This window comes from Medicago sativa, chromosome 8 (genome assembly GCF_051527215.1).
Source record: "Medicago sativa cultivar Bolivia chromosome 8, Bolivia_mono, whole genome shotgun sequence".
NCBI classification, from domain to species: Eukaryota; Viridiplantae; Streptophyta; class Magnoliopsida; order Fabales; family Fabaceae; genus Medicago; species Medicago sativa.
In genome coordinates, this window is record NC_140756.1 from 85,352,842 (window position 1) to 85,378,453 (window position 25,612).

General features: G+C 32.4%; 2 protein-coding genes, 1 long non-coding RNA gene and 2 pseudogenes across 4 annotated transcripts; 1 reads left to right on the top strand and 4 right to left on the bottom strand.

The window, feature by feature from the left end:
• Positions 1-1,382: 1,382 nt before the first annotated feature.
• Positions 1,383-4,032, top strand: LOC146902557 (cullin-1-like). The gene is made up of 5 exons (XM_085734651.1): positions 1,383-1,615; positions 1,744-1,843; positions 2,913-3,098; positions 3,217-3,264; positions 3,628-4,032. The coding sequence occupies exons 1-5, from the start codon at positions 1,479-1,481 to the stop codon at positions 3,799-3,801; spliced, it is 645 nt and encodes a 214-aa protein (XP_085590777.1). The 5' UTR covers positions 1,383-1,478; the 3' UTR covers positions 3,802-4,032.
• A 2,530-nt stretch (positions 4,033-6,562) lies between these two features.
• LOC146902558 (cullin-1-like) lies at positions 6,563-8,723 on the bottom strand. The gene is made up of 6 exons (XM_085734649.1): positions 8,632-8,723; positions 8,393-8,538; positions 8,207-8,306; positions 7,530-7,715; positions 7,378-7,425; positions 6,563-7,005 (listed from the first exon to the last, which is right to left on the bottom strand). The coding sequence occupies exons 2-6, from the start codon at positions 8,518-8,520 to the stop codon at positions 6,832-6,834; spliced, it is 636 nt and encodes a 211-aa protein (XP_085590775.1). The 5' UTR covers positions 8,521-8,538; positions 8,632-8,723; the 3' UTR covers positions 6,563-6,831.
• Positions 8,724-11,249: 2,526 nt separating this feature from the next.
• LOC146902559 (cullin-1-like) lies at positions 11,250-12,524 on the bottom strand (annotated as a pseudogene).
• Positions 12,525-17,245: 4,721 nt separating this feature from the next.
• Positions 17,246-17,851, bottom strand: LOC146902560 (uncharacterized). The gene is made up of 2 exons (XR_015022477.1): positions 17,789-17,851; positions 17,246-17,663 (listed from the first exon to the last, which is right to left on the bottom strand). It is a non-coding gene; the product is annotated as an uncharacterized LOC146902560 (long non-coding RNA).
• Positions 17,852-20,686: 2,835 nt separating this feature from the next.
• On the bottom strand, positions 20,687-25,262 carry LOC146902561 (cullin-1-like; annotated as a pseudogene). Its single transcript, XR_015022353.1, has 7 exons — positions 25,120-25,262; positions 24,862-25,023; positions 24,664-24,763; positions 24,390-24,575; positions 24,214-24,261; positions 23,654-23,830; positions 20,687-21,357 (listed from the first exon to the last, which is right to left on the bottom strand). The product of XR_015022353.1 is annotated as a cullin-1-like (transcript).
• Between the last annotated feature and the right edge of the window lie 350 nt (positions 25,263-25,612).

The following is a 25,612-nucleotide window of genomic DNA, read 5'->3' on the forward strand; positions in this document are numbered from 1 at the left end:
TAAAGTGACTAAAAACAAAAAGGATGAATATGCGAATAAACTGACAACATCCATCTTAAGGGCATAAAATGACATTACATATGCCTACAAATATAACTATATTTAAGTCTCTGCAATACTCATATCAATGTTTGGCATTTGGGCATTAGTTGGACACACTACAACACACAATTTTTGGACAGAATTTTGTTACATTAACAACATAATTCTTCATCATTCTCTTACTCTAAATCATCCATCAATTCTCTAATGCATGAGTGAATTGCTGGAACCATAAATCTGTAAAATACTGTTAGGAGATACGCTTAGTGTGGTTGTGCAATACACGTCAAGGAACTCATAGTATCCTGAAGGGGATTCACTGGTCATTCCTTATTGCATCCAATATACAGTTATTGGTGGGGGCGAATCGAACCTAAAGGTTAGTATGACAACCCCATACGCTTTGAGTTTACATGCATAACTATTAAACTTTTCAGGTTTCAAGTGCAGCAGTCTCTTCCCAACAATCAAGATATACAACAATCTTTGGAATTTATGTGCACACTTCATCATATTCATCTTCATCATCTTCACTTGATCAAAAAAATCTTCATCATCTTCTTGGTCAAGTTATTGCAGCAAACCCCCAACACAAGTTCCAACAATGACTCAAAACCACCATCTCCAATGGATGATGAAGATGAGAGGTCAAAGAGAAAGTAAAGCTTTTCTCACTGGAAAAAACTAGGGCCACTATTTGGTGTAAATATTTTTAATACTGTCATAAATGTTATATCATTAATTTTTTTTTTATCATAACCACTTTCAAAGTCGTAGACATGTCTATAAAAGTTAACCCAAGGATCAATTTGATGTGGTGAAAGTTACGCACCAGTAATACACAAAAATTTAACTTAACCAAGTGATTGAATTCAAATAGATAATGAACTCCTCTAAATAATGAATCATTTGGAAGAATTTAAATTTAATTTATGAGTGAAACAATTCTTGTTCAGACTATACTTAATTATTTCAGGACCTAACTCCGAAAGGGTCCTTCTCATGAAAACCAAAGGGTTAACAAAATATAAGTAAAAATAAAGTTTACCAGAACGATTTTAATTTTTTTTGGGTAATTAAAGAACAATTTTCAATTGTCCCATAAAAGTTCTCTAATAGAGTAATTTTTTTTTGACGCATCTCTAGTTGAGTAATTGATTTTTTTGACGCATCTCTAGTTGAGTAATTGATTTTTTTGACGCATCTCTAGTTGAGCAATTGAAAAAGTAAATAAAAATTCTCTAACGAAGAATCTCGCGATGCATGGTAAACGCCCTAGTATATAGTACAAGATAAGATCAGAACACAACACAATATTACTAGGTTTCACTTGGTTTTGAATGTGCCATCTTTCTTCTCCTTATTACTCCTTCATCAAACAAAGGTTCACACTTTACACTTATTATTTAGGTATTTAATTTCTCAATTATCGCAACATGTTAACCATTGAATGGAAGCCAGCCAGCTTTGAGGAAGGATGGGATATTATCAATAAGGGCATCAAGAGATTCATAAACATTCTAGAAGGTTTGCCTGAGACTCAGTTCACTTCTGAAGAATGCTCGATATATATGTAGGTTTCCATTCCTAAAAACATTATAGAAGACTTTTTATTTATGTTTGTTTTAGGTTTAGTTGATTTGATTCTATATATATTCCTTTTGGCCACTGTTTTTCTTCTCTCATTAAATCGCAATGCAGGACCGTGTACAATATGTGCCATCAAAATCCTCCTCATAACTATTCCCAACAACTGTATGACAAGTACAAGGAAACGTTTGAAGAGTACATCAAATCAACTGTGAGTAGCAATACATATATATTTATTTATTTGACTAATCTACCTTATTTATGTACATGGTGAATAAAGGGATTTGTTTAATAGGAATTTTTTCTACTGTTAGGTCATGATATAGGAATTTCTGCAAGAGAGTAAAAAATACATATTTGAATCCATGATATTTTTTTTTTTGAAAAGGGATAGGAGAGATATATCATTTATTTTGAATTTCAAAATAAGAACTCCATTGACTTTAATTAGCATTAGACCAAACAATAATCTCCCACGGATTTACGTGACAACTTGAAGATTTAACTTTAAGTCATAATTGTGCATCATACATTAAAATTATCCATTCATCATCTTTAATTGATCTAAAATGATTGGATCATGGTGGTCACATGTTATCTATCAACTTGATTCCTCCCATGTATCACAAATCAATTCAAATAAGGGACACTTCGATTCCAACAATGACTATCCATAATGCACATCCTTTTGACAAGGTCAATAAATGTCTTGGGTGGTAAACCTTGGATTATCGGATCCTCTATCATTTAAATATGAACATATATGTTCAAATTACACTTTGTTTTTGCACTTCTTCTTTGATCAAAAAGTACATTAAATACCAATTTTTAGCACCTTTTGAGCACTTATCAAGTATCCCTCAAAACAAAAAAAGCATGTCATCAAGTACATTAATTCCATTAATAAAATCAATGATCCATCTTTGGATGATGTATATGGTGTATGTCTTATAGTAATGAATCTCAACGAACTCAAAACATGTTATTTACATAACATCTCAATCACAAATCAATTGTGCAATTTGAAGTAATTACTTTAAAGAGACATGCATCATAACATTGACATGATTAAAACTAGGGTCTTGTTAACGAGTGCCCCCGGGGCACTCTTTAAGGATTCCAAAAGAAGAAATTATTTTATTAAAAATTCAAATATTTCGATTTTCGATGCATTGATTACACATATTTTTATAATAAGTTACCCTTTAAAGACCTTAACTAGTGCTCCGGGGCACTGGTTAACATTTCCCTTAAAACTAATATGATTTTCTTATCATTAGGTTTTGCCATCTTTGAGAGAAAAGAAAGATGAACTCTTGTTGAGAGAACTGCTCGGAAGATGGTCAAATCACAAAATTATGACCAGGTTCCTCTCAAGGTTTTTTGGTTATCTTGATAGATTCTTTACCAAAAGCCGGCAACTTCCTTCTCTTGAAGAAACTGGCTTCTTGTCCTTCTATAACTTGGTTGGTGATGAGATTCCTTTGAAATGTTTCACTGCAGTTTTTTTTCTTCATAATTATATTTTCCTTTCCTCTTTTCCCCCTTTCTAACTTTGGGTTTACTTCATTTTATTAATCTCAGGTATATGAGGTGATGAATAGACAAGTAATGGATGCAATATTAGCTATGGTATTCTCTAATTTCTATTTCTATATGTTATTTATAATCAATTTAGTTATCAGTTTATTATTATTATTGATGGGAACTTCATTGGATCGGCAAACTAAGAAATATTAACTTTGCTTGTCAACTCTCTAATACAGGTGTTTACACTTGCATTAGAGAAAAATGGTTTCATCAATCCATAATTCCTTTAATGATGCTTTATGTTTCTTTGATTGTGCAGTTGAATAGTAGTAAGGCTAGTAATTTAATTATCTTCAAAATGCTACCGTATTCATCAAACAATAATAGTCATTTGGTTGAATCTATGATTTTCATTTTATTTTTCTCTGTGGTGGATTTTTTTAATCTTCGTTTTTTGATATCCAGATGGACCGGAAACGAGCAGGAGAGTCTATTGATGAAACAATGGTTAATAATGCGTTGACTTTCTACTCGGAGATTGCAGAAAGCACGAGAAAAATCGATCCAAAACAATTTGCAGAAACAATGATTAAAGAAAATGCAACATTATATAGCATGTCGAGGCTTCAAATTAGGTAGCAAGTTTGCTATCTTTAAATTGAAAGTATCAACGAGCCTTTGTTTAGCATGCACAAGCAAAATGATCTTCCATCATGCATAAATGTCTTTCTTAACATTGGATCGATAAATCATATCATTTCCCATTTAATTTAATGGTGATAAATCATATCATTGTTATACATTTAGGGCAGTTTGATGTTGGTTATCGCAATGGTTATTTCCCTGTAGATTTTCTGTTTTGCCTCTTGTATAAACACCTTGATCATCATTCAATAAAGTATGAGTCTCAGTTTATTTCCTTTTGTTCTCAGACTAAATTGGTGGGAAGCAAAATGAGCGTAGCTAATAAAATATAGGGGTGGAAAAAATATATGGATTGGATAAGATAAATTTGATTTGTATCGTAACAATTTGTAATGGCCGAATCAAAGAAATCTATAAATTTCTTTAGGCTTAATTACTATTTTGGTCCCTTAAGTTATTTGTTGGTTACATTTTGGTCCCATAAGTTATTAACATTACAATTTGGTCCCATAAGTTATTAACGTTACAATTTGGTCCCTTAACTTAATTTTTGGTTTCGTTTTGGTCCCTTAACTTATTTTTTGGTTTCGTTTTTGTACCTTAACTCTAATAACATAAAGGACCAGAGTGGTTGACGGAGGAAGAGTTAAGTTACCAAAACGAAACCAAAAAATAAGTTAAGGGACCAAATTGTAACGTTAATAACTTATGGGACCAAGATGTAACCAACAAATAACTTAAGGGACCAAATTGTAACGTTAATAACTTATGGGACCAAAATGTAACCAACAAATAACTTAAGGGACCAAATCATTAATTAAGCCATTTCTTTACAATCCCACTAAAAAATGTGTTTTTGTCCTTACAAATTGGGAACCTTCTAATTTTAATCCTTGATTTTTATTGTATTATTAGTCCCTGCAAAATTTGAGAACCTAGGACATTGAATGTCGATTTTGACCTATCATTATCTTAATTCTTAACCACGTTTGATGTTTCACCCAGTTTGAATGTCACTCTCATAGCCAACTCTTTGATTGAAACACCCCCAATTAGAACACTGAAGCAATAGATTCATAGCCACAAGTCCACAACCCCTCAAAATATATGTTGTATTGGATGAGATATAACGCATCGACCTAACAAATCCATCTCTAGAGGTCATATTTTGGAAATAGTTTGAGGAATGCACTTGATATGCTTCACCCTTTGATTTCTACCAAATTGTGAGAGTCATTGCATACTCGTGTATGGTTTGGAAATTAACGAGATGGCTCTTCCCAAATTTAAAGTTGTGATGTATCAATACATTCCAACAATTTACCTATCCAATTTGAGGCATGACTGGTGTCAATGACTTTATATGAAATGGAATGCCTTTATTATCTAACATGTAGTTGTGCAGTGGAATCGTAGTTGTAACGGTTGATTACCTGTAGGTGACGGATATATGGAAGATGGCTGGCACATTTTCTGTCTGTCAACACACTTTCAGAGTGGTGAGAAACAGGACAGGAACTTCATCAAACCTGCACTATCAAATGCTAACAATTTTAGCTCTAATTCTTAAAATATTTTTCGGTTTGAAAGAGTAACATCGGCAACTCTTTGCGACCACTTTATGGATTATTTGTCACTGCGGTAATGCATGTCATTGGACGAATAAACGCATTTTCTACTACAATGATGAAGCTTATAGATGATATTGTCCGAGACTAAAAAATATGGTCTCCTAATTGTAATGCCTCTTTAATTACGAAATAAATGAAGTTGTCTTTGACTTAAAAAAACAGTTTTCATCATACTCCAGCAAATTGTACGTGTGCTTTTTAAATTGTATACGCATGTTCTAGAGATTATCTTCGAAAGAAAGATGTGGAATTAAGGTTTATTGAAATCAAATATCAGATAACTATATTCACTAAACCACTTGTTGAGGAAAGATTCAATTTTATCAAAGATACTAACTCATGTTGATTGTCAAATCAAGTTCAAAATGGTTCTTAAAATTTTAAGAATCTTCTAGTTAGGAGTCAATCTGATCCTGATACTTCAGAAGTGCTTTTGAAGTCTAAGCATGAGTCATTTCTTGGGCACCAAGTCATTAATTTATTTCTTATGAATCGCCTTTCCCTATTTTCATCTAAGAATAAATTGAAAATCCAGAGGCATACAAAGAGGAGAGAATGGTAACTTCTAGAAAGCCTAGGTTATTTCTCCCCAATGGCTATCATTACTAGTTATGAGCCTAACAAACTTCCTAGGCTCTTTCTCTCTCTCTCTCTCTCTCTCTCTCTCTCTCTCTCTCTCTCTCTCCCCTGAAGGTTTAAATTCAATCATTTCCCTCTCTTGAACAGTTGAACTCGTACACTCTCAATCTCAGACTCTCGTTCTCTCTTTTTTTCTTCTAAAATTCTAAAATCTTCATCAAAACCTAAAATGGCAGAACGAAGAAGTTGAGCGTACCTACAACTCTCTTTTGCACGAATCCTTCTTTTTTTAATATAAATTGTCTCGCATTTCTCACTCTTGATTGGAAGGGTCAAGTCAGGGCGAGTCTATTCTACAATTTTTTTTAATTCTTTCTTCCTTGACCTCTAAGCTATATCTTAATACTTAAGATAATATAATGACCTTATTTACCGCAACTAAAATTTTTGAAGGAAAAAAGATGGCACACTTTCATTTATGCCTTGACTCATACAACTGAGATGAGATAAACCGAGTTTCATACTTTAATAAATGATGATCAAGGTTTTTATAAAGAAAATACAAAACAGAAGAATTTATTTTGCAAAAATAATAATGATAATAAACAGAGGCAGAACAGAAAACACAAATAACAAAGTAGAGGAGAGCAGAATATATGAAAGGTAATCTACTGTCTAAAAACGAGTAAAATATATCTGATCAAACAAAGTAGCAATCATTTGCATCCTTTCAATTTCTCACTTAGTAGCTAGTATAAAAGGGAAAATAGATCAGCAATCATTTTTAATTTCAATTCCAAGATAGTAAACTTTGCTATTCAATTTGTAGCCTCGACATAGAATAAATTGCTGCATTTTCTTTAATCAATGTTTCTGCAAAGTGTTTTGGATCGGTTTTTCCTGTTCCATCTCCAATCTCTGAGTAGAAAGTCAATGCATTTTTTATCAATGTTTCATCAATAGGCTCTCCTGCCCGTTTCCGATCAATCTGGGTGCCAAAAAATGAAGGAAAAAATTCCATTACATGAAAAATCAAATGAAAATCACATACTCAACCAAATGACTATTACGCATTTTGAAGATAATTAAATGACTATTAGCATGCACTACATAACTATCAGAGAAACATAAAGCACCATTAAAGAAATTAAGGTTTTTTTTTTTTTTGAGGGAAAAGAAATTAAGGCTTAGTGAAACCATTTTTTTTTCAAGTAAATGTAACACCAGTATTAGATAATAGACAAACAAAGTTAACCATCTCTTGGTTTGTCATTCGAAATAAGTTCCCATCATAAATTATAATGAACTGAGAAATAAACTGATTATAATATATAACGTAGAAATGGAAAATAGAAAATACCATAGCTATTATTGCCTGCATTACTTGGTGATGCATCTCGGCATATACCTGAGATAATAAAATGAAGTAAACCCAGAGTTAGTAAGGTGGAAAAGAGGAAAGGAAAATATGATTATGAAACATTTCAAAGGAATATTTCATCACCAACATACCAAGTTATAGAAGGATAAGTAGGCAGTTTCTTCAAGAGAAGTAAGCCCTCTTCTTTTGATGAAGTATCTATCAAGATAATGAAAATACTTAGAGAGACACTTGGTCATAGTTTTGTGAATTGACCATCTTCTGAGCAGTTCTCTCAACAAAAGGTCATCTTTCTTTCCTCTCAACGATGGCAGAACCTAGTGATAAGAAAATCATATTAGTTTTAATCATGTTAATGTTAATACCTATACTATTGGGTTTATAAGAAAATCATATTAGTTTTAATCATGTTATTGTTAATACCTATACTATTCGGTTTTGTACATCATTCATTAGTTTGATCCACAACTTAAAGCTAAGAATTATGTGCATACTTTATTAAGCTGTAACATGTAAGCAAATAGTAACATTAACATATTATATTTCAAAATTTTGGTTTTAAAGGATATTCTATATCACCAAACCCAAGTAACTTTGGAGTCTTTCTCTTCAAACATGAGAGTAAAAACTCTTTAATTTTCATTATATCCCTCCCTTCCCTCTCCAATTTAATCCATCCCTTTCGATTCAATCCTACGTTTCTAGAATTTCCTAACATAGCATGGATGTATAACTTTATAATATAATTTATACCAATTTCAGAAGAAACTTTTAATCACTTTGATCAATGTTTAACAGTGTTACTCACAGTTGATTTGATGTACTCATCGAACACTTCCTTATACTTGTCATACAGTTGTTGGGAATAGTCATGAGGAAGCTTTTGACTGCACATACAGTAGATGGTTCTGCAAGACGAAAACAAAAGCAATATTAGAATTAAACCTAAAACCAAAACAAGCAAAAAATCATATATTGTTTCACGGAAACGTACGTATATAACATCGAGTGATCGTCAGCGGTGAATTGAGTATCGTGAAAGCCTTCTAGATTGTTCTTGAGCTTCTTGATACCTTCTTGGATAAAACCCCATCCTTCTTCAAAGTTGATAATCTTTGACATGTTGGTTAATTGAGAAATCTGCAATCAAATATTGATCAAAAGAAGTTCCAAAGAACAGAAGAAAATAGAATTGAAAAGAATCGCAAGAAAAAAAGAAGTAGAAGGGTGAACCTTGGAATCGCAGAGAGAAGAGAAGAATCGCTAGTAGGAAAGTTGTTCGATGCAAAGCGAAGTTAACCTATAGCTAATGCCTTTTGATCGTTTTATAACAACAAAAGGGCGGCTGTCCTTGGCTTCATCTTATATGCATTGGGCTCGATTTAATCTGTTATATTTCTCTCATAACAAATAATTATTGAATTTTGCTCTTCTCTCAACAAGATTTGCTCACTCCCAACTAAACTTTCGAAAATACCCTGATGTGAGTTAAGTCACGCATGTGTTAAACTCAGCGTGACTTAACGCACGCAGCGTGACTTAACTCAAGCTGAAAATTCACACCTAACCCCCAGCGTGACTTAAGTCACGCAGGGGTATTTTCGAAAGTTTAGTTGGGAGCGAACAATTTTCGATTGGAGAAGAGCAAAATTCATAATTGTTAGGTACTCTACCTCTCTCCAACAAATCCCAATTGTTTTTTTGTTATATTTTTTTTTATAATTTTAAAGCATAATAAAATATATTTTAACTTCACATTAATCAAAAGTTAACCATATTGTCTAATGAGTCTTCCACCATTTCTTTTTTTTTTTTTGAATATTCAATGAGTCTTTCATATTTTTCCATCATAATTTTTATTTTATTTTACACTTGAAATTTTTAACTATGTTGTTCGTTTTATTTATAGAATTTCAAATCTTCATTGAACCATTAATATAGGTAATTCAATTTTATTTAAATTTGCAAATAAAAAAACATTGTTTTTAAAAATAAAAAAACTTGAGTTTTCATAATAGAAAACATTAATTAGTTTTATTAAAAAAGAGTAAGTACGAATAGTTTAGAAAGGGTATAATTGGAAAACATTTACTATTAAACTATATTAAAACAACGGTTAAATTATAACGATAAATCCGTAGTTAAACAACACTTAAAAAAGAATGGAGGGAGTAACATTTTTACATACTAACGTTAAGACAGACGCTAACCTATCTATTTTTCTACTTTTATTGGTAAGGAACAACATAATATTTTCTTATAAAAGGTCAAAATGTGTTTTTTTTTTATAGTGTTCAATATTGTCCATACCCAAAATTATGTATCTCTTTATATATTGCTATAGATAATATTATATATCTTTCATTTAAGCCATTTATTTACAATTTTATTTATACTATTATTTAAATCTTTAATTAAAAAATTAGTTAAATCCTTTTTTTTGTGGTGGCTGGGGTTTGAATCCAAATATAATATAGAGGTGGAAAATATAGAAGGAATGGATAAATTTGCGAGGACAAAAATTAGTTAAATCTTATGATAATATGAACAATTCCACTACAATATAAACAATATAAGTTTTTTTTTTATGTTCAATCTTTATTTGATTGTGTCCTTGAAAAAAATCTTTATTTGATTGTGATATATTCTTCCAAAATAAATTCGAGTGTAGCGTCAAAATTGCCAAATATAATATAGAGGTGGAAAATATATAAGGAATGGATAAATTTGATTTGTATTGTAACAATTTGTAATGGCTGCATCAAAGAAACCTAAGAATTTATTTACAATCTACTAAAAAAATATGTTTTTGTCCTTATAAAATGGGAACCTTCTAAACTCAATCATTAATTTTTATTGTATTTGTAGTCCCTATAAAAAAGTTATGTACATAGTTTTTTTTTGGTTCAGTCCTGTATATACTATTAGTTTCTGCTAAAACCTAATTTGTTTATTTATCCTTAACCTTTAAATTTTTGAATGATTTTTCACAGTTATGTTTGGAATATTATAAAAAGTACTTTCATTAAAAAAAATTTGAATATTTTACGATGAAATACATTAAATATAAATTTTCTAAACATCAAAAGCTTAAGATAAAATTAACGAAAATTAATACATAGGAATGAAATTTTAAGCTTTTTGTGGATCAATTTTAAGCCACTCGAGTACGTTTTTTTGGAAAAAAATACCTCAATGAAAATAGCCACCCCCGTGTGGTGTTTGGCACTCAAGCATTCCACTCTAGCCAGTCTTGAGTCATTAGTGCCAAAATATTGGTTTGCATATGGACTCTTGTTCTCAATATGACGAAAAAAGATGTCTAATAACAACAATTACATGCTTTGAACTCAATACCATTGTTAGCTTAATTTCTCCAGAGCATGTTCATCATCGACCTAACAAATTCATCTCTAGAGCCTATTTTTGGAAGCAAGCTAATAAAGTATGGACAACCCTTGTACTTATGAGAATGTGCTGGGTTTCTTAATTTTCTGGTGTATGATTCTTATATCTTCTAATGCTAGTCAGCAAAAGTCAATGCTAGTCAGAAAATGATGATGATGATGTTGATTAAGGAGTTTATACAAGAAAATACCTTTATTAAATGTAGCTAAAGTCTTAACACAAGAAAATCCAAAACAAAACAGAAAATACAAAAACAAAAACAAAAATCAATACCCTAACATGCTAGTCAGCAAGCTGTTCAATGCTGAAAATTAGCATTCAGCAAACAAGTTGAGCATGAAATTTTCACTTAGTATCTATCTAGTATAAAAGGGAAAATAAAGTAGCAATCGTTTTTACACGAAATCCTTTTTACCCTTTCAATTCCAAGATAGTAAAATTTGCTATTCAATTTATAGCTTTGACATAGTATAAATTGCTGCATTTTCTTTAATCACTCTTTCTGCAAAGAGTTTTGGATCGGTTTTTCCTGTTCTATCTCCAATCTCTAAGTAGAAAGTCAATGCATTGTCAATCAATGTTTCATCAATAGACTCTCCTGTCCGTTTCCGACCAATCTGGGTACCAGGAAATGACGATAAAAAAATCCATTACAAGAAAATTCAAATGAACCGATTTAAGGATCTCTTGGTTTGTCAATCCAAATAAGTTCCCATCAATAATTATAATGAACCGAGAAATAAATTGATTATAAATAATGTAGAAATGGAAAATAGAAAATACCATAGCTATTATTGCCTGCATTACTTGTTTATGCATCTCATTATATACCTGAGATTAATAAAATAAAGTAAACCCAAAGTTAGAAAGAGGAAAAGAGGAAAAGCAAAATATAATTATGAAGAAAGGGAAAAAAAAAAAAAAAAAAAACTGCAGTGAAACATTTCAAAGAAATCTCATCACCAACCAAGTTATAGAAGGATAAGAAGGCAATTTTTTCAACAGAAGGAAGCCCTCTCCTTATGATATAGTATCTATCAAGATATCCAAACATATTTGAGAGCCAATAGGTCATAGTTTTGTGATTTGACCATCTTTTGAGCAGTTCTCTCAACAAGAGTTCATCTTTCTTTTCTCTCAAAGATGGCAGCACCTAGTGATAAGAAAATCATATTAGTTTTAATCATGTTAATGTCAATACCTATATATATATATATATATATATATATATATATATAATATCATAAGAAAATAGTTACATACTCTAGAGTATGATACTATGTGCCTACTCTATTAAGTTGGAACATGTAGGCAAAGAGTATCATACTACTATTAGTCCCTTTCATCAATGTTTAACGGTGTTACTCACAGTTGATTTGATGTATTCTTCGAACACTTCCTTATACTTGTCATACAGTTGTTGGGAATAGTCATGAGGAGGCCTTTGAGTGCACATATTGTAAACGGTTCTACATGACCAAAACAAAAGCAATATAGAATTAAAACCTAAAAGGGAAACAAGGAAAATGCAATATATATTCTTCTCAGTCATGGATTGAAGCGTGCGCATATAGCATCTGGTAATCGGCAGAGGTGATCTGAGTCTTGATCTGAGTCTCGCCTTCTATAACGTTGTTGAACATCTTGATACCATTCTGAATAAAACCCCATCCTTCTTCAAAGTTGATAATCCTTTTAAAGTTGATAATCCTTGACATGTTGGTGAATTGAGAAATTTACAATTAAATATTGATCAAAAGAAGTTCCTAAGAGCAGAAGAAAAGAGAATTGAGCAGATTCAAAAATGTGAAAGACAAAAAATAAAAGGGTGAACCATGGAAGTTGGAATCGCAGAGAGAGAAGCGAGGAACGATTGTTTTATGAAAAAAGACGGCACATGCAAAACCAAATTAACCTACTCTCACTTGTGATCTTATGTCTTGAAAAATTCTTGAAGCTATTTTTCTTGAGAAGTAGCATTTTCCAAGTTTAAATCCAAATAGTCAACAACTTCAAGTTGATCTGACCATCTGTAGATGAACATATAATCTTTGGCATCTTGTAAGTACCAAAAACATTCTTTCATTCCAGATCGTTTTTATTTTATTATGAATCTCTCTCTAATACTTGACTTCATTAATATAGCATTTCTGAGACCATCCCTGTGATCTATTACATAGTATTTCTATCCTATAACGTAGGATTCCCCACTCGTATATTTTATTTCAAACTTATTATAGAGGGAAACTTTTTTACATTATCTAAGAAGACAATTTAAGACAAAAATTATGAATTTTCTTCCACGGAAATTCATATAGATACACCGATGTAATATGTTTCTCTACAAAACCATACAATAAAATGGTATTGTTAAACTTAATGATTCCTACTTTGTTTGATTGTCTTTAGTTGCATATGTTTTTAGGCAACACTTTACATTTTATATTTTCTGCTCTCCTTTATTGCGATAGCAAATTAGTCCACCAACGTCATCGTGAGCTTAGCTCAGTTGGTAAGAACAATGCATAAAATATGCAAGATCCGGGGTTCAAACTCTGGACTCCACAAAAAAAATTAGCCCACCAACACACTAAACATATAGAAAACAAGCTCAACTTAAGAAATTGCAAAACAAGTTCAACTTAAGAAATTACAAACTTGTGGGGCATTGAATAGGTTGTTAATCTTTGTTTTTTTTAGGGGAGGTTAGTCATTGTTGTATACTTACGGTAGTTTGATGTTAGTTATTGCAATGCAACGGTTATTTCCCTGTAGATTTTCTGGTTTGCCTCTTGTATAAAGAACCTTGATCATCATTCAATAAAGTTATTGCAATTCATTTTTTAATTAAGCCCAATGCTTATTTTTTTCTAAGCCCAAAACATATTTTTTTTTTAGTCCAAAGCAGAAATAAAATAAATAAATAAATAAATAAATAAATAAATAAAAGGTGGTGGTGCACCGGCGTTGACCACCGGACACCACCGTTGACCGGCAGTTCTCCGGCGATTGTCACGGCGGCGGACGGCGGCGATATGGCCGGAAATTCATATTTTCCGGCGACCCACTGCGGAGCTCAGGACCCCATAATTAAAAACATAGCTTGTTTTTATTTATTAACAAAATTAATTTAAATCATGTTTAAAATAATTTTATATCCAATGGATTATTATTAATATTTTAGGTGATCCAATGGATTTTTAAAATATGGTGGATGGATTGGATGTATCCATAATTTTAAATGGATGGATTAAATCCAATCCATTAACTATTTTTTTTGTTTGTTGGATGGATTGGATGGATATTATGGTGGATGGATATGGATTTGATGGATCCTATTGCCACCCCTACACACTTAAGCATTATAAGCAAAATTATTTCCTAGCTCCTTTTTTATTTTTTAAGCAAATGAAAAAATATATTAAATAACAAACAAAAAGATACAAAGACCGAATGACATTTGATCTAACCCAGGTACTACTCAAACAGAAATACATCGTCTTAAATCATATTAAGTGTATCAGTCATAATCTATCATAACAAAAATTCACTTATCATGGACACAACCCAACAAATATCGTAAGCAAACATAAATCATTGTTTGTTTCGATGTAATAGAGTAAGGTTTAAATGTGTATTTAATCCTTGCACTTTCACTCAATTTTGGCTTTGGTCCTGCACTTTTTTTGTTTGGCATTGGTCCCTGCACTTTATAAAACTTTTGGCATTAGTCTCTCTATTAAGTATCTGTTAAAAAAAAAATAAAACAAAACTAAAGGTATTAGTTAGTCACTCAATTTTATTTTTTTATGATTATTCTCAATAAAGTGCAGGGACTAATGTAGACCTTTATAAGGGAAATGAATTTTATAGCAATGGATTGCAACTCACAGTACTTCGCACATCTTATAGATTCACGAACCTAATTTTGTAAGTACGACACTATTTTAACACTCAGTTCCACAAAACTACGTTAATCTCGATGTCATACGCATGCAAAAATTGATGCGTAAACAAAATTTGTATAAAACCATAAATGAAAACAAAATTTCACAGCAAATGATGCCCCCTTTTGGAAAATAACCCAAATTTAAACTAAAATTAGTCATCATGGGCACTCAATATTCTAAACAATAAAACAAATGGTGTACGTTAACTCTAGTCAAAAAAAATTATAGCTTTAAATCTTTTTACTTATTACCGGTATTCCAACATAATTGTTTTAATTAAACAAAACAATTGGTTGATTAAATTAAAATTTTCCTTTTAACTAAACAGTTAAAAGGATATATTTACGAGCTTTTGAAGTAATCTATTGTAATCATATTATCAGCAGCTGTAACATACGAAGACAACATCACAAAAAACCAAGTTGATTGTCGCCATTGTATATTCACAATGCTCTCTATAGGAAAATACTTCAGTGCCATAGCAATGGTGTCATTGGTGCCATAGAACCAATCCTGACCGTTGATGTGTGTGGATGTGTGTGGGGATGTGTGTGTGATGTGTGTGTGTGTGGTGGAGATGCAATGGTATGGTGCCATTGGTGCCATTAATGGCACCAAAGTGGAGTCCCTCTCTATATGCGTAACAACTTGAGAAGTTGTGAAACTTTCTGCGCTCCCCTTCCTGAACCATTTTTTGCTAGTTCTAAGAAATGATTGACCACTCCATGTGAAGTGATCGGTGTACAAGCACTGAAGTTGCATTCTCTCTATCCACAGAAGAAGATCCATTACTGATTAATTCTACCAAAGTGGATTTAGCATTCATAGACCCAATTGCTACTTTTCGTTATTGTGTCTTACTATTAGAGCCATGATTGTGGGAAAGTAGCAATTAGATCTATGAATGCTATATCCACTTTGGTGAAATTAATTTGTAAAGTATTATGTGTGAATAAAGAGAATAAAGCTTCAGAGCTTGTGCACATCTATCATGAAGATCTAGTACACCAGTCAATTATCACTTCACATGGAGTGATAAATTCTCTCTTGTAACTAGTAAAAAATGGTTCATAAAAGGTAAGCGAAAAGCTGCACAGCTTCTCATGTTGTTAAGCATTTATAGACTATTGTGAGTATACAATGACAACTATCAGCTAAGTTTTTGCGCTACTATTGTCTTTGTATGTGCGGCTGAATATGATTTACATTAGATTACTGGAAAAGGCTCGTAAATATTTTCTTTCAACTTTTTAGTTAAAAGAAAATTTTGATTTTAATCAACCGTTTGTTTAATTGATGAATCAATTGTGTTGAAAAACTAATACTCCCTCCGCCCCATAATACTTGACACAGTTGACTTTATTACGCATGTCAATGCATAACTTTGAGCTTAAATATGTTGAATAATATATTAGAAAAAATTATGAAAATTTGATATTTTGAAAATACTCATCGAGACGAATCTAACATCTTATATGATATTATTTATCTTTGTATATTAGTAGAAAAATATGGTCAAAGTAAGTTAGGTCAAAATTGCACATTTTCAAATGGGTCATCGATTACAGGACTGAGGGAGTAATAAGTGCAAGACTTGGAGCTATCAACAATTTGACTATAGTTAACATACACTAATATTTTTTATTTTTTAGAATATTGAGTGACCTTGATGACTAATTTTAGCGTCAATTTGCGTTATTTGCCAAGTGACTCGTAAATTGCAGCAAAATTTTGTTTACATGTATCTTTTTTTACCAAGAATAGTGGAGGTTACATGCATATAACATCAAGATTCATCCAAAGTAGATTTGCGGAACTGAAGTGTTAAAATGATGTCCTGCTTACAATATAAAACTTTAGGTTCATAAAGCAATAAGATGTCATCATAATAAGTAACAAATTTTCATTATGATGCCTAGCATAGACCAAAGAAAATTGTTGTTGACACATTAGAGAAGGCTGGGACACACATGTAAAATACGCTTTTGCCCCCTCGGCAGTTAACTGCCGAGGAATTAAAAATCCGGCTGCAGTTAACTGCCGAGGAAATCCTCGGTAGTTAACTGCCGAGGAATCAGAATTTTTTTCACTGTTCATCTTCTCTTCCTCTATCTCGGAAGGACAAGTTTGAAAGGGAGAAGAGTAATGGTGGCATTTAGTATGAGAATGGGATGTTGTTTCCCACCATGGGAAAGCTATTTTTCACCACTTGATTAAATAGGAACACTGATTTAATCATAGACTACCCACACCATATCTTGCTTACATTGTCTTCAACCTCATGGGATTGAAACTAACCCACGTCCTCCATTTTCTTTATTGCTCAGTCATAGAAACATCAAAAATTCATACTAGATTTTTTCTTCTCCCAATTGTTTCTAAAATAAGACTTATTCAAACTAATTGTCTATTTATTTATCAACATCTAATTTAAAAGAAAAAAAGCATCAAAATCAAAATTACTCAGAAGCAGATCTGGTAATAAAAAATAAGTAGAGTTTGAAGAAAAATTTATTTACGTATAGAAATGATAAAAAAGAAATTGGTTTCTTGCTCCTGTAGATGTGTTTTCTATATTTGGGGAGATTTATTGGAGTTTGATTCATCTATATTATTGGTACCGATGCTTATAAGTTTGCTGATGGTGACAACATAGTCCCTCCTTGTTTCCAAAACTCAGCTCAAGTTTATTCCTCGGCAGTTAACTACCGAGGAAATCCTCGGCAGTTAGCTGCAGCCGGATTTTTAATTCCTCGGCAGTTAACTGCCGAGGGGGCAAAAACGTATTTTACATGTGTGTCCCAGCCTTCTCTAATGTGTCAACAGCAATAACTTTGGCACACTACTAGAGTGCAAGTAATGAGCAACCTTATCCTTATCTTTCTCTCTTCTTAAGCACTTCTCATCCTATAGTTGAGAACACAAGATCAAATAGAGGACAATACGCAATTTTAACGACAAAACAAGGCTTCGTAATTTTGGTTTGATGCCCTAAAATTTGTAATTTTAATGAAGCCACTAATCATACCAACCTTCTAGTATGTTCGTCAGCTTGACATGTTGGATTGAAAAGAAGAAAAAAAACTGCAATCAAATAAAATGTTTAGTAATAATAAACAGAATAGATATTGATCAAAAGAAAAAGTGAAGAAAATAAAAAGAGAATCAGAAATGTGAAAAACTAGAAAAGAACCTTGAGTGAATGAATGGAATAGGAGAAGAGAAAGACGGCTCATACAAACCCTAATACTGTGTTTTGATCTTGAACCTTGCTATATATATAGTTCACGACTAGAAACAATAAAACGTGTGTAGACAATCAAGATCTAATCCAATGGCTATTGTGCACTTTTCCTCATCTCCTAACATTTATGTCTAATGATGTCGTCATTTGCCGAAAATCTTTGCTTCAATTATGCCGGATGCCCAGATAGTGATTTCATGTTGCTCTATGTATGTTCAAATATACTAAGCGTCAAGGCAAATGCTAAGGAAATAAATGTTGCTGCTTCACCTCTACTATGCTAGTAGGGATGGGAATAGGTCAGGCCGGCCTACGACCTAGCCTACGACAGGCCAGGTCAGGCCAGACTTTTTTCTTAAATAGAGAAAGTCTAGGCTTTTTGAAAAGCTTATTTAGCTTAATAGGTCAGGCCACAGGCCATTCAAAAAGTCTCTTAGGCCTATTAGGCCGGCCTACTTAAGTAAATATGAATAATATTATTTATTATTATAATATATTTTGTACTTTGAATTAAAATAAAAACCTGTTAACTTTTTCAGTAATTTAAGCTTATTAGTATAAATTAATTTTTTGCATATTTAAATGTATTATTATAAACTAGAACTGAAATATGATACAATATATAGTCAAATTCCCTAAAAACTCATGTTGATTATCAAAAGAGAGTTTAATCTAATTGATATATTAGTTTGCTAGTCTATTTACACTTAGATCACATTGTTGATTTAAATATGTTCATATGAAATAGGCTTTTAAACAGGCTAGCAGACCGTATCAGGCTTTCAGAAGGTCAGGCTCAGGCCTAAAAAGTAAGCCTATGACAGGCCACAGGCCAGGCTTAGGCCTTCAAAAAAATTGGCAGGTCAGGCTCAGGCCTTACAAAGCCTACCTCGGCCTAGCCTATTCCCATCCCTATATGCTAGATAGTACTTTAGCAATATGTTAGTGAAAGTGTATCAATAAACATTGTCTTTTTGACCATGTACGTAAGAGTCACTATAAAATAAAATGAAAACAATAATCATCTATCTCTAAACTGTCTTGTGTATTGTTTCCACAACAACAAAGAAAACCCGTGTTTCTTGTTATAATTACTTCCTCTAATCCATGATAGTCAAATGAGTTAACAAAAGTTAATGTATTTTATTCAGTATATAAATCAAATACGTAAACTTTTATGATTTATTTGTCTCTTATAACCGGAAGAAGTGTTAGTCATTTTAGAATAATAATTATTATATTGTAGGTCATATTACGATTTCATCAAAATACTAATTATTTTTTCGATTTTAATCTTAATCATCAATAGTATTTTATTAACGTGCAAAGATTAATGTATTAAAATGAATTACAATTACTTCGAGTATCCGTCTATGCATTTTTTAGGAAAGAATTATATAATTCGTCCTTTAACTTAATTTCAGGTAACACACTTGTCTTTTTATCTTCTTTTTTTTCGATTTAATCATTTATGTTGTAATATGTCAACATTCTTATTCTTTTTTATAAAAATAAAAATAAAAATAATCATCAAACTCATAAACAACCCCAAATTTTCATCTTACATATCAAGCAACTCATATTTTATTAAAAAAATCTCATAAAAATATGATAAGATATTGACATTTTATAACATAAAAGACTAATTCAAGAAGAAGAAAAAGGAAGAAAGTGTTAACTAAAAATAAATTAAGGAACAAATTGTATAATTTTGCGCTTTTTTATAATATTTGTGTAGATAATAAATATAATAAGAAATATATTTTAATATATAAATAATAGTTTCTTAATGTATCATATTATGTTTTAATAGTAGTTGTTTAATGTTTTCGTTTATAGTTGACCAACACCTTGATTTTTTATTTTTGAATTGATAAAAATATGTAATATAATTGCATAAATGTATTTGTAAAAATACTCCATCCATTGTTTTTTACGAGTTAGGATCCTCTCCATTTATTACTCTCTCAATTTCTTCCATTTAGAGAGACAATGACATAGAGAAATTTGAAAAAAAAAAAATGACATAATAATAATTAATAATGGTGGGACCCACTTAATGGTAGGACCCACTACATACTTTAGCACTTCATCGAACCTGGACTTTGACATTTTCAAATTTTTGCAACTACTTTATGGATTATTTGGTGCTTCCATAATGCATGCCATTGGGAGAACAAACCTGCAAATTTTACTACAATGATGAAATTTGCAGCTGATGTTGTCTGAGAGTTCAACTTGTGCAGCCAAACTTTGTCCAGGCTGCAACATGATCCTGTCTCGTCCAATGCAGTCCTGGGAGAAACCAGCAGTTGATCACTTGAAATGCAATATTGTTTCTGAAAATTGATTGTGTTTGCATATCTTGCAGAGATGACCAAGGACAGTTTTTTTTTTCTTTCTGAAACATGACCAAGGACGGTTTGTTTTGGCTCAAACTGCACGGTTTCCGTCCACCTGCACTGTAGTGTGAGACAACCGCGCTCCGCTCCTTTTGTCGCTTCAGCTAGCAGCTTCCAAGCAGTTTGTTGATGTTACCTTTGAGAGTGATTTTCAAATTGTTATGAATACTATCCACAATCCTTGTACTTAAGAGAATGTGCAGGGTTTATTACTTAACTGGTTTAAGACTTGTATCTTCTAATTTAGGCAGAGATAGAATCACTTAGAGCCTTGCTCATACATATAACAACAAGAGATAAATTGGAGTTTCATACTTTATTGGATGATGATTAAGATCTTTATACAAGAGGCAAAACAAAAAATACAAAACAAAATAAAAGTTGAGATAACTAATATCAAACTACCCCCAACTGTATAACAATAACTAACCCATCCAATACGCCACACATGCTGATCACCGAGCTGGTCAATTCTGAAAATTAGCATTAGGCGAACAAGTTGAGTTTGTAAATTCTCAAGGACAACATGACAATCTGTTTCTATATGTTTAGTGTGTTGGTGGAGATAGAGTTGGCCACAATGTGGCGGGATCATTTGCTATCGCAGTAGAGGAGAGCAGAACATAGAAAAGGTAATGTATTGTCCATAAGCAAGTACACGTGTATACATTCAAACAAAGCAATCATGTTTATCCTTTCAATTTTCCACTTAGTATCTAGTATAAAAGCAAAAATAAAGTAGCAATCGTTTTTATACTTCCAATTTAAAGATAGTAAAACTTGCTATCCAATTCGTAGCCTCGACATAGTATAGAATGCTGCATTTTCTTTAACAGTTGTTTCTGCAAAGTGTTTTGGATAGTTTTTTCCAGTGCTTTCTCCAATCTCAGTAGAAAGCCAATGCATTGTTGACCAGTATTTCATCAATAGGCTCTCCTGCCCGCATCCAATCAATCTGGATACCAGGAAATGAAAATGAATAAAATCCATTACCGGAAAAATCAAATGACAATCACAGGTTCAACCAAATGACTATTATGGATTGAAGAATACGGCAGCATTTTGAAGATAATTAAATGTTTAGTTTTACTACTATTTAAATACATAACTATCAGAGGAACATAAAACATCATTAAGAGAAATTAAGCCTTACTGAAACCATTTTTCTCCAATGCAAATTTAACACCAGTATTAGATAATTGACAAACAAAGTTCACCATCTCTTGGTTTGTAAATCCAAACAAGTTCCCATCAATAATTATAATGCATTATATGGCGCTGCCATAAGTCATGTCATAGGGAGAATAAACCTTTGCGACCACTTTATGCATTATATAGCGCTGTCATAATGCATGTCATTGGGAGTATAAACCTGCAACTTCATGCTACAATGATGAAGCTTGCAGCTGATATTGTCTGAGATTTCAACTGGTGCAGCCAGACTTTGTCCAGGCTGCAACACGATCCTGTCTCGTCCTCTGCATTCCTGAGAGGAACCAGCAGTTGATCATTTAAAATGCAATATCAATTGTCCCCTTTTCCCTGCTGAAAATTGCTTTGGTGTTGGAATATGTGCTTCAGAGTCAACAAGGGACAATTTGTTTTGGCACATACTGCATGGTTTCCATCCATCTGTACTGTGGCTGAGTGTGAGGCAACTGCGCTCCTTTTATCACTTCGGCTAGCAGCTTCCAAGGGTTTTGTTCATGTTACCTTGAGAGTGATTGCCAAACTGTTGTGAATGCTATGCACAATCCTTGTACTTATGAGAATGAGCCGGATTTCTTACTTTCCTGGTGTAGGACTCTTATATCTTCTAAAACAATGCTACAACCTGACTTTTATACGGAGGCAGGCTAATAGACTCACTCATAATCTTACTTGGGCATCTATATTTCAGTCTAGCCCCTGAATATTTATCTCTCCTCCTATTTGTATTGCCTCTTTAATTTTGGATGAAATAAGAGAAGTTGTCTCTGACTAAAAAAAAAAAAAGTTTTCATTATACTGCAGCAAATTGTATGCATGCTCTAGAGGCACTAATTTTGTAAAAATATATCAATCCTTTTATTTTAATATAAATTTTAAATGTATGTATCTAATCAGGGCCGTCCCTGAGAATTCGGAGGCTCGGCTCTGGGAATGAAAAGAGGCCAGTGATAAAATCAAAACGTATTTTTTTTAAAAGAGCAATGCTCTATTTATATTTTTTAAAAGATAAATACAACGTGTCGTATATATGCGGTACACCCATAGGTGAAAATAACTACCGTATACATGAGGAATCCCCACCTAACACCAAAAGCAAGAGGAAAATTAAACCTGCACAAAACAATCAAAAGTCATGCGCTGTTTGCACCCCCTTTATTGCAGGATAGTATACTACTGGATAGTATACTACTGGGTATAATTTTTTTTTTGAGGCCCATCCTTGGGGGAGGCCCAGCTCGGTTGAGCTGTTTGCACCCCCTCAAGGCCGGCCCTGTATCTAATAAAGCAAAAGTTTCTTGTGTCACGCTTGAATGGGAGCTTATGAGGTTGATTGGAAGGAGTATAGGTCAGCTCAAGGTTGAAGTTAGGACATGGTTCTTTGGTCGAATCTAGCTATTCTACAATTTTGTTTATTTCTTTTCGTTTTTTCTGCCTAGATCTCCAAGCTATATCTTAATACTGAAGATAATGTCGTGATCTTATTTACCACGACTAATATATGAGAGAGGGAGAAAAAACATAGCACACTTTCATTTATGCCTTGACTTAGTCTCTTCATATGACAGAGATAAACTGAGTTTCATACTTTATTAAATATGATTAAGGTCTTTATACAAGAGGCAAAACAAAACTAATAGTATCAAACTACCCCAACTATATAACAATAACTAACCCATCCAATGCCCCTCACATGCTTGTTAGCAAGCTGGTAAATCTTAAAATTGGCATTTGGCGAACAAGGAAGAGCAACTGTAAATGAGCGTGTAATTTCTCAAGGACAACGTGACAATTTGGTTCTGTATGTTTAGTATGTTTGTGGAGATAGAGCTGGCCACTATGTGAGAGGCTAATTCGCTATTGCAGTAGAGGAGAGCAGAACATATGAAAGGTAATGTATTGTCTAAAAACGAGTACAAGTATATACATTCAAACAAAGTAGAAATCACTTATATCCTTTCAATTTTCCACTTAGTATCTAGTATAAAAGCGAAAATAAAGTAGCAATCGATTTTATACTTTCAATTTATAGATAGTAAAACCTGCTATCCAATTTGTAGCCTCGACATAGTATAGAATGTTGCATTTTCTTTAATCATTGTTTCGGCAAAGTGTTTTGGATCATTTTTTCCTGTGCTTTCTCCAATCTCAGAGTAGAAAGTCAGTGCATTATTAACCAATGTTTCATCAATAGGCTCTCCTGCCCATTTTCGATCAATCTGAATACCAGGAAATAAAAGATAAAAAATAGATTACAGGGAAAATAACAGATTCAAGCAAATGACTATTATTGGCTGATGAATCAGACAGCATTTTGAAGATAATTAAATGGCTAGTTCATTTTAAAGATAATTTGTGGCTAGTTCATAGTTTTGCTACTATTCAAGTACATACATATCAGAAACATAAGCATCGTTAAAGAAATTAAGGCCTAGTAACACCCCTTTTTCTCCGATGCAAATGTAACACTAGTATTAGATAGTTGACAAACGAAGTTAACTATCTTTTGGTTTATGAATCCAAACAAGTTCGCATCAATAATTATAATGAACTGATAAATAAATTGATTATAAATAACATAGAAATGGAAAACAGGGAATACCATAGCTAATATTGCATCCATCACTTCTCTATGCATCTCAACATATACCTGAGTTAAATAAATCGAAGTAAACCCAAAGTTAATAAAGTGGAAAAAGATGAAAGCACAATAAAGTAAATTTACGGAGTAAAACTGTAGTGTAAGTTGTAACATTTGAAAGAAATCTCATCACCAACCAAGTTATAGAAGGACAAGAAGCCAATTTCTTCAAGAGAAGGAAGTCGATGTCTTCCTATAAAGTATCTATCAAGATAATGAAAAAACTTAGAGAGACACTTGGTCATAGTTTTGTGAATTGACCATCTTCTGAGCAGTTCTCTCAACAAAAGGTCATCTTTCTTTCCTCTCAACGATGGCAGAACCTAGTGATAAGAAAATCATATTAGTTTTAATCATGTTAATGAATGTTAATACCAGAATATGATAGCCATATGACAGTGCTGTACTCACTGTCGAAACGATGTAATCTTGAAATGTTTCCTTATACTTTTCATACAGTGGCTGAGAATAGTCATGAGGCGGCTTTTGAGTACACATATTGTAAACGGTCCTGCATTGCAATTTTAAAATCAATTAAACCCAAATAAAACGAAAATAAAGAAAAAGCTTCAAGAATGTTTAGGAGGAAATGAAAAACCTAAAACGTACGTATACAACAAAGTGTGTTCTTCAGAGGTGAAATGAGGCTCAGGAAAGCCTTCTAGAATGTTCTGGAGCTTTTTGATTCCCTTCTGCATAATATTCCATCCTTGTTCAAAGTTGATCATGTTTGACATTTTGACGAATTGGGAAAAATACCACCAAAATCTGCTGCAATCGAAAGAAATTCACTAGAAAATAGAATTGAGAATCACAAATGTGGAAAGCAGAAAAGTTCAAAGATTGAAATAGAAAAGGTGAACGAACCTTAGGTAACGGAATCGGAGACGGTGATGAAGGAGACGAAAAACGGCGCGCAAATGCAAAAGAAGTGAAACCCTACACTCTATTGTGATTTTGATTTTGATTTTGGTATTCTTTAGCATTAAACATTTAAGGCTTAATATGTTTACCCAAAATATTAGCGATTTCCGGTTTACCCCCTGTAAAAAAAATTGTTTAGATTTCAATTTTGTAATTTGAAAAAAAAAATATTTTGCACTTTCATGAATTTTGACTGTACAAAATCGATGATATGGTAAGGGGGTAAACCGAAATTCTCTCAAATTACAGGGGGCGAAAGGACGTTAAATTTTGAAATTTGATGTCATGAAAGTCAAAAACCAAAGAATCTTCAAATTACAAGGTTGGAATCTAAACAATTTTTTTTACAATGGAATAAACCGAAAATCGCTAATATTACAGAGTTAAACATATATCAACCCAACATTTGAATATTCTTACTTTATAAATGTACAAC

Bases quoted from the DNA above. Each gene is read 5' to 3' on its own strand.
- LOC146902557 (XM_085734651.1), top strand. From the start codon at position 1,479: ATGTTAACCATTGAATGGAAGCCAGCCAGCTTTGAGGAAGGATGGGAT. The intron at 1,844-2,912 runs GTGAGTAGCAAT...TCTTATCATTAG, and splicing joins AAGAGTACATCAAATCAACT to GTTTTGCCATCTTTGAGAGA. The intron at 3,265-3,627 runs GTATTCTCTAAT...TTTGATATCCAG, and splicing joins TGGATGCAATATTAGCTATG to ATGGACCGGAAACGAGCAGG.
- LOC146902558 (XM_085734649.1), bottom strand. From the start codon at position 8,520: ATGTCAAAGATTATCAACTTTGAAGAAGGATGGGGTTTTATCCAAGAA. The intron at 8,307-8,392 runs GTACGTTTCCGT...TTCGTCTTGCAG, and splicing joins GATCACTCGATGTTATATAC to AACCATCTACTGTATGTGCA. The intron at 7,716-8,206 runs GTGAGTAACACT...TCTTATCACTAG, and splicing joins ATGAGTACATCAAATCAACT to GTTCTGCCATCGTTGAGAGG.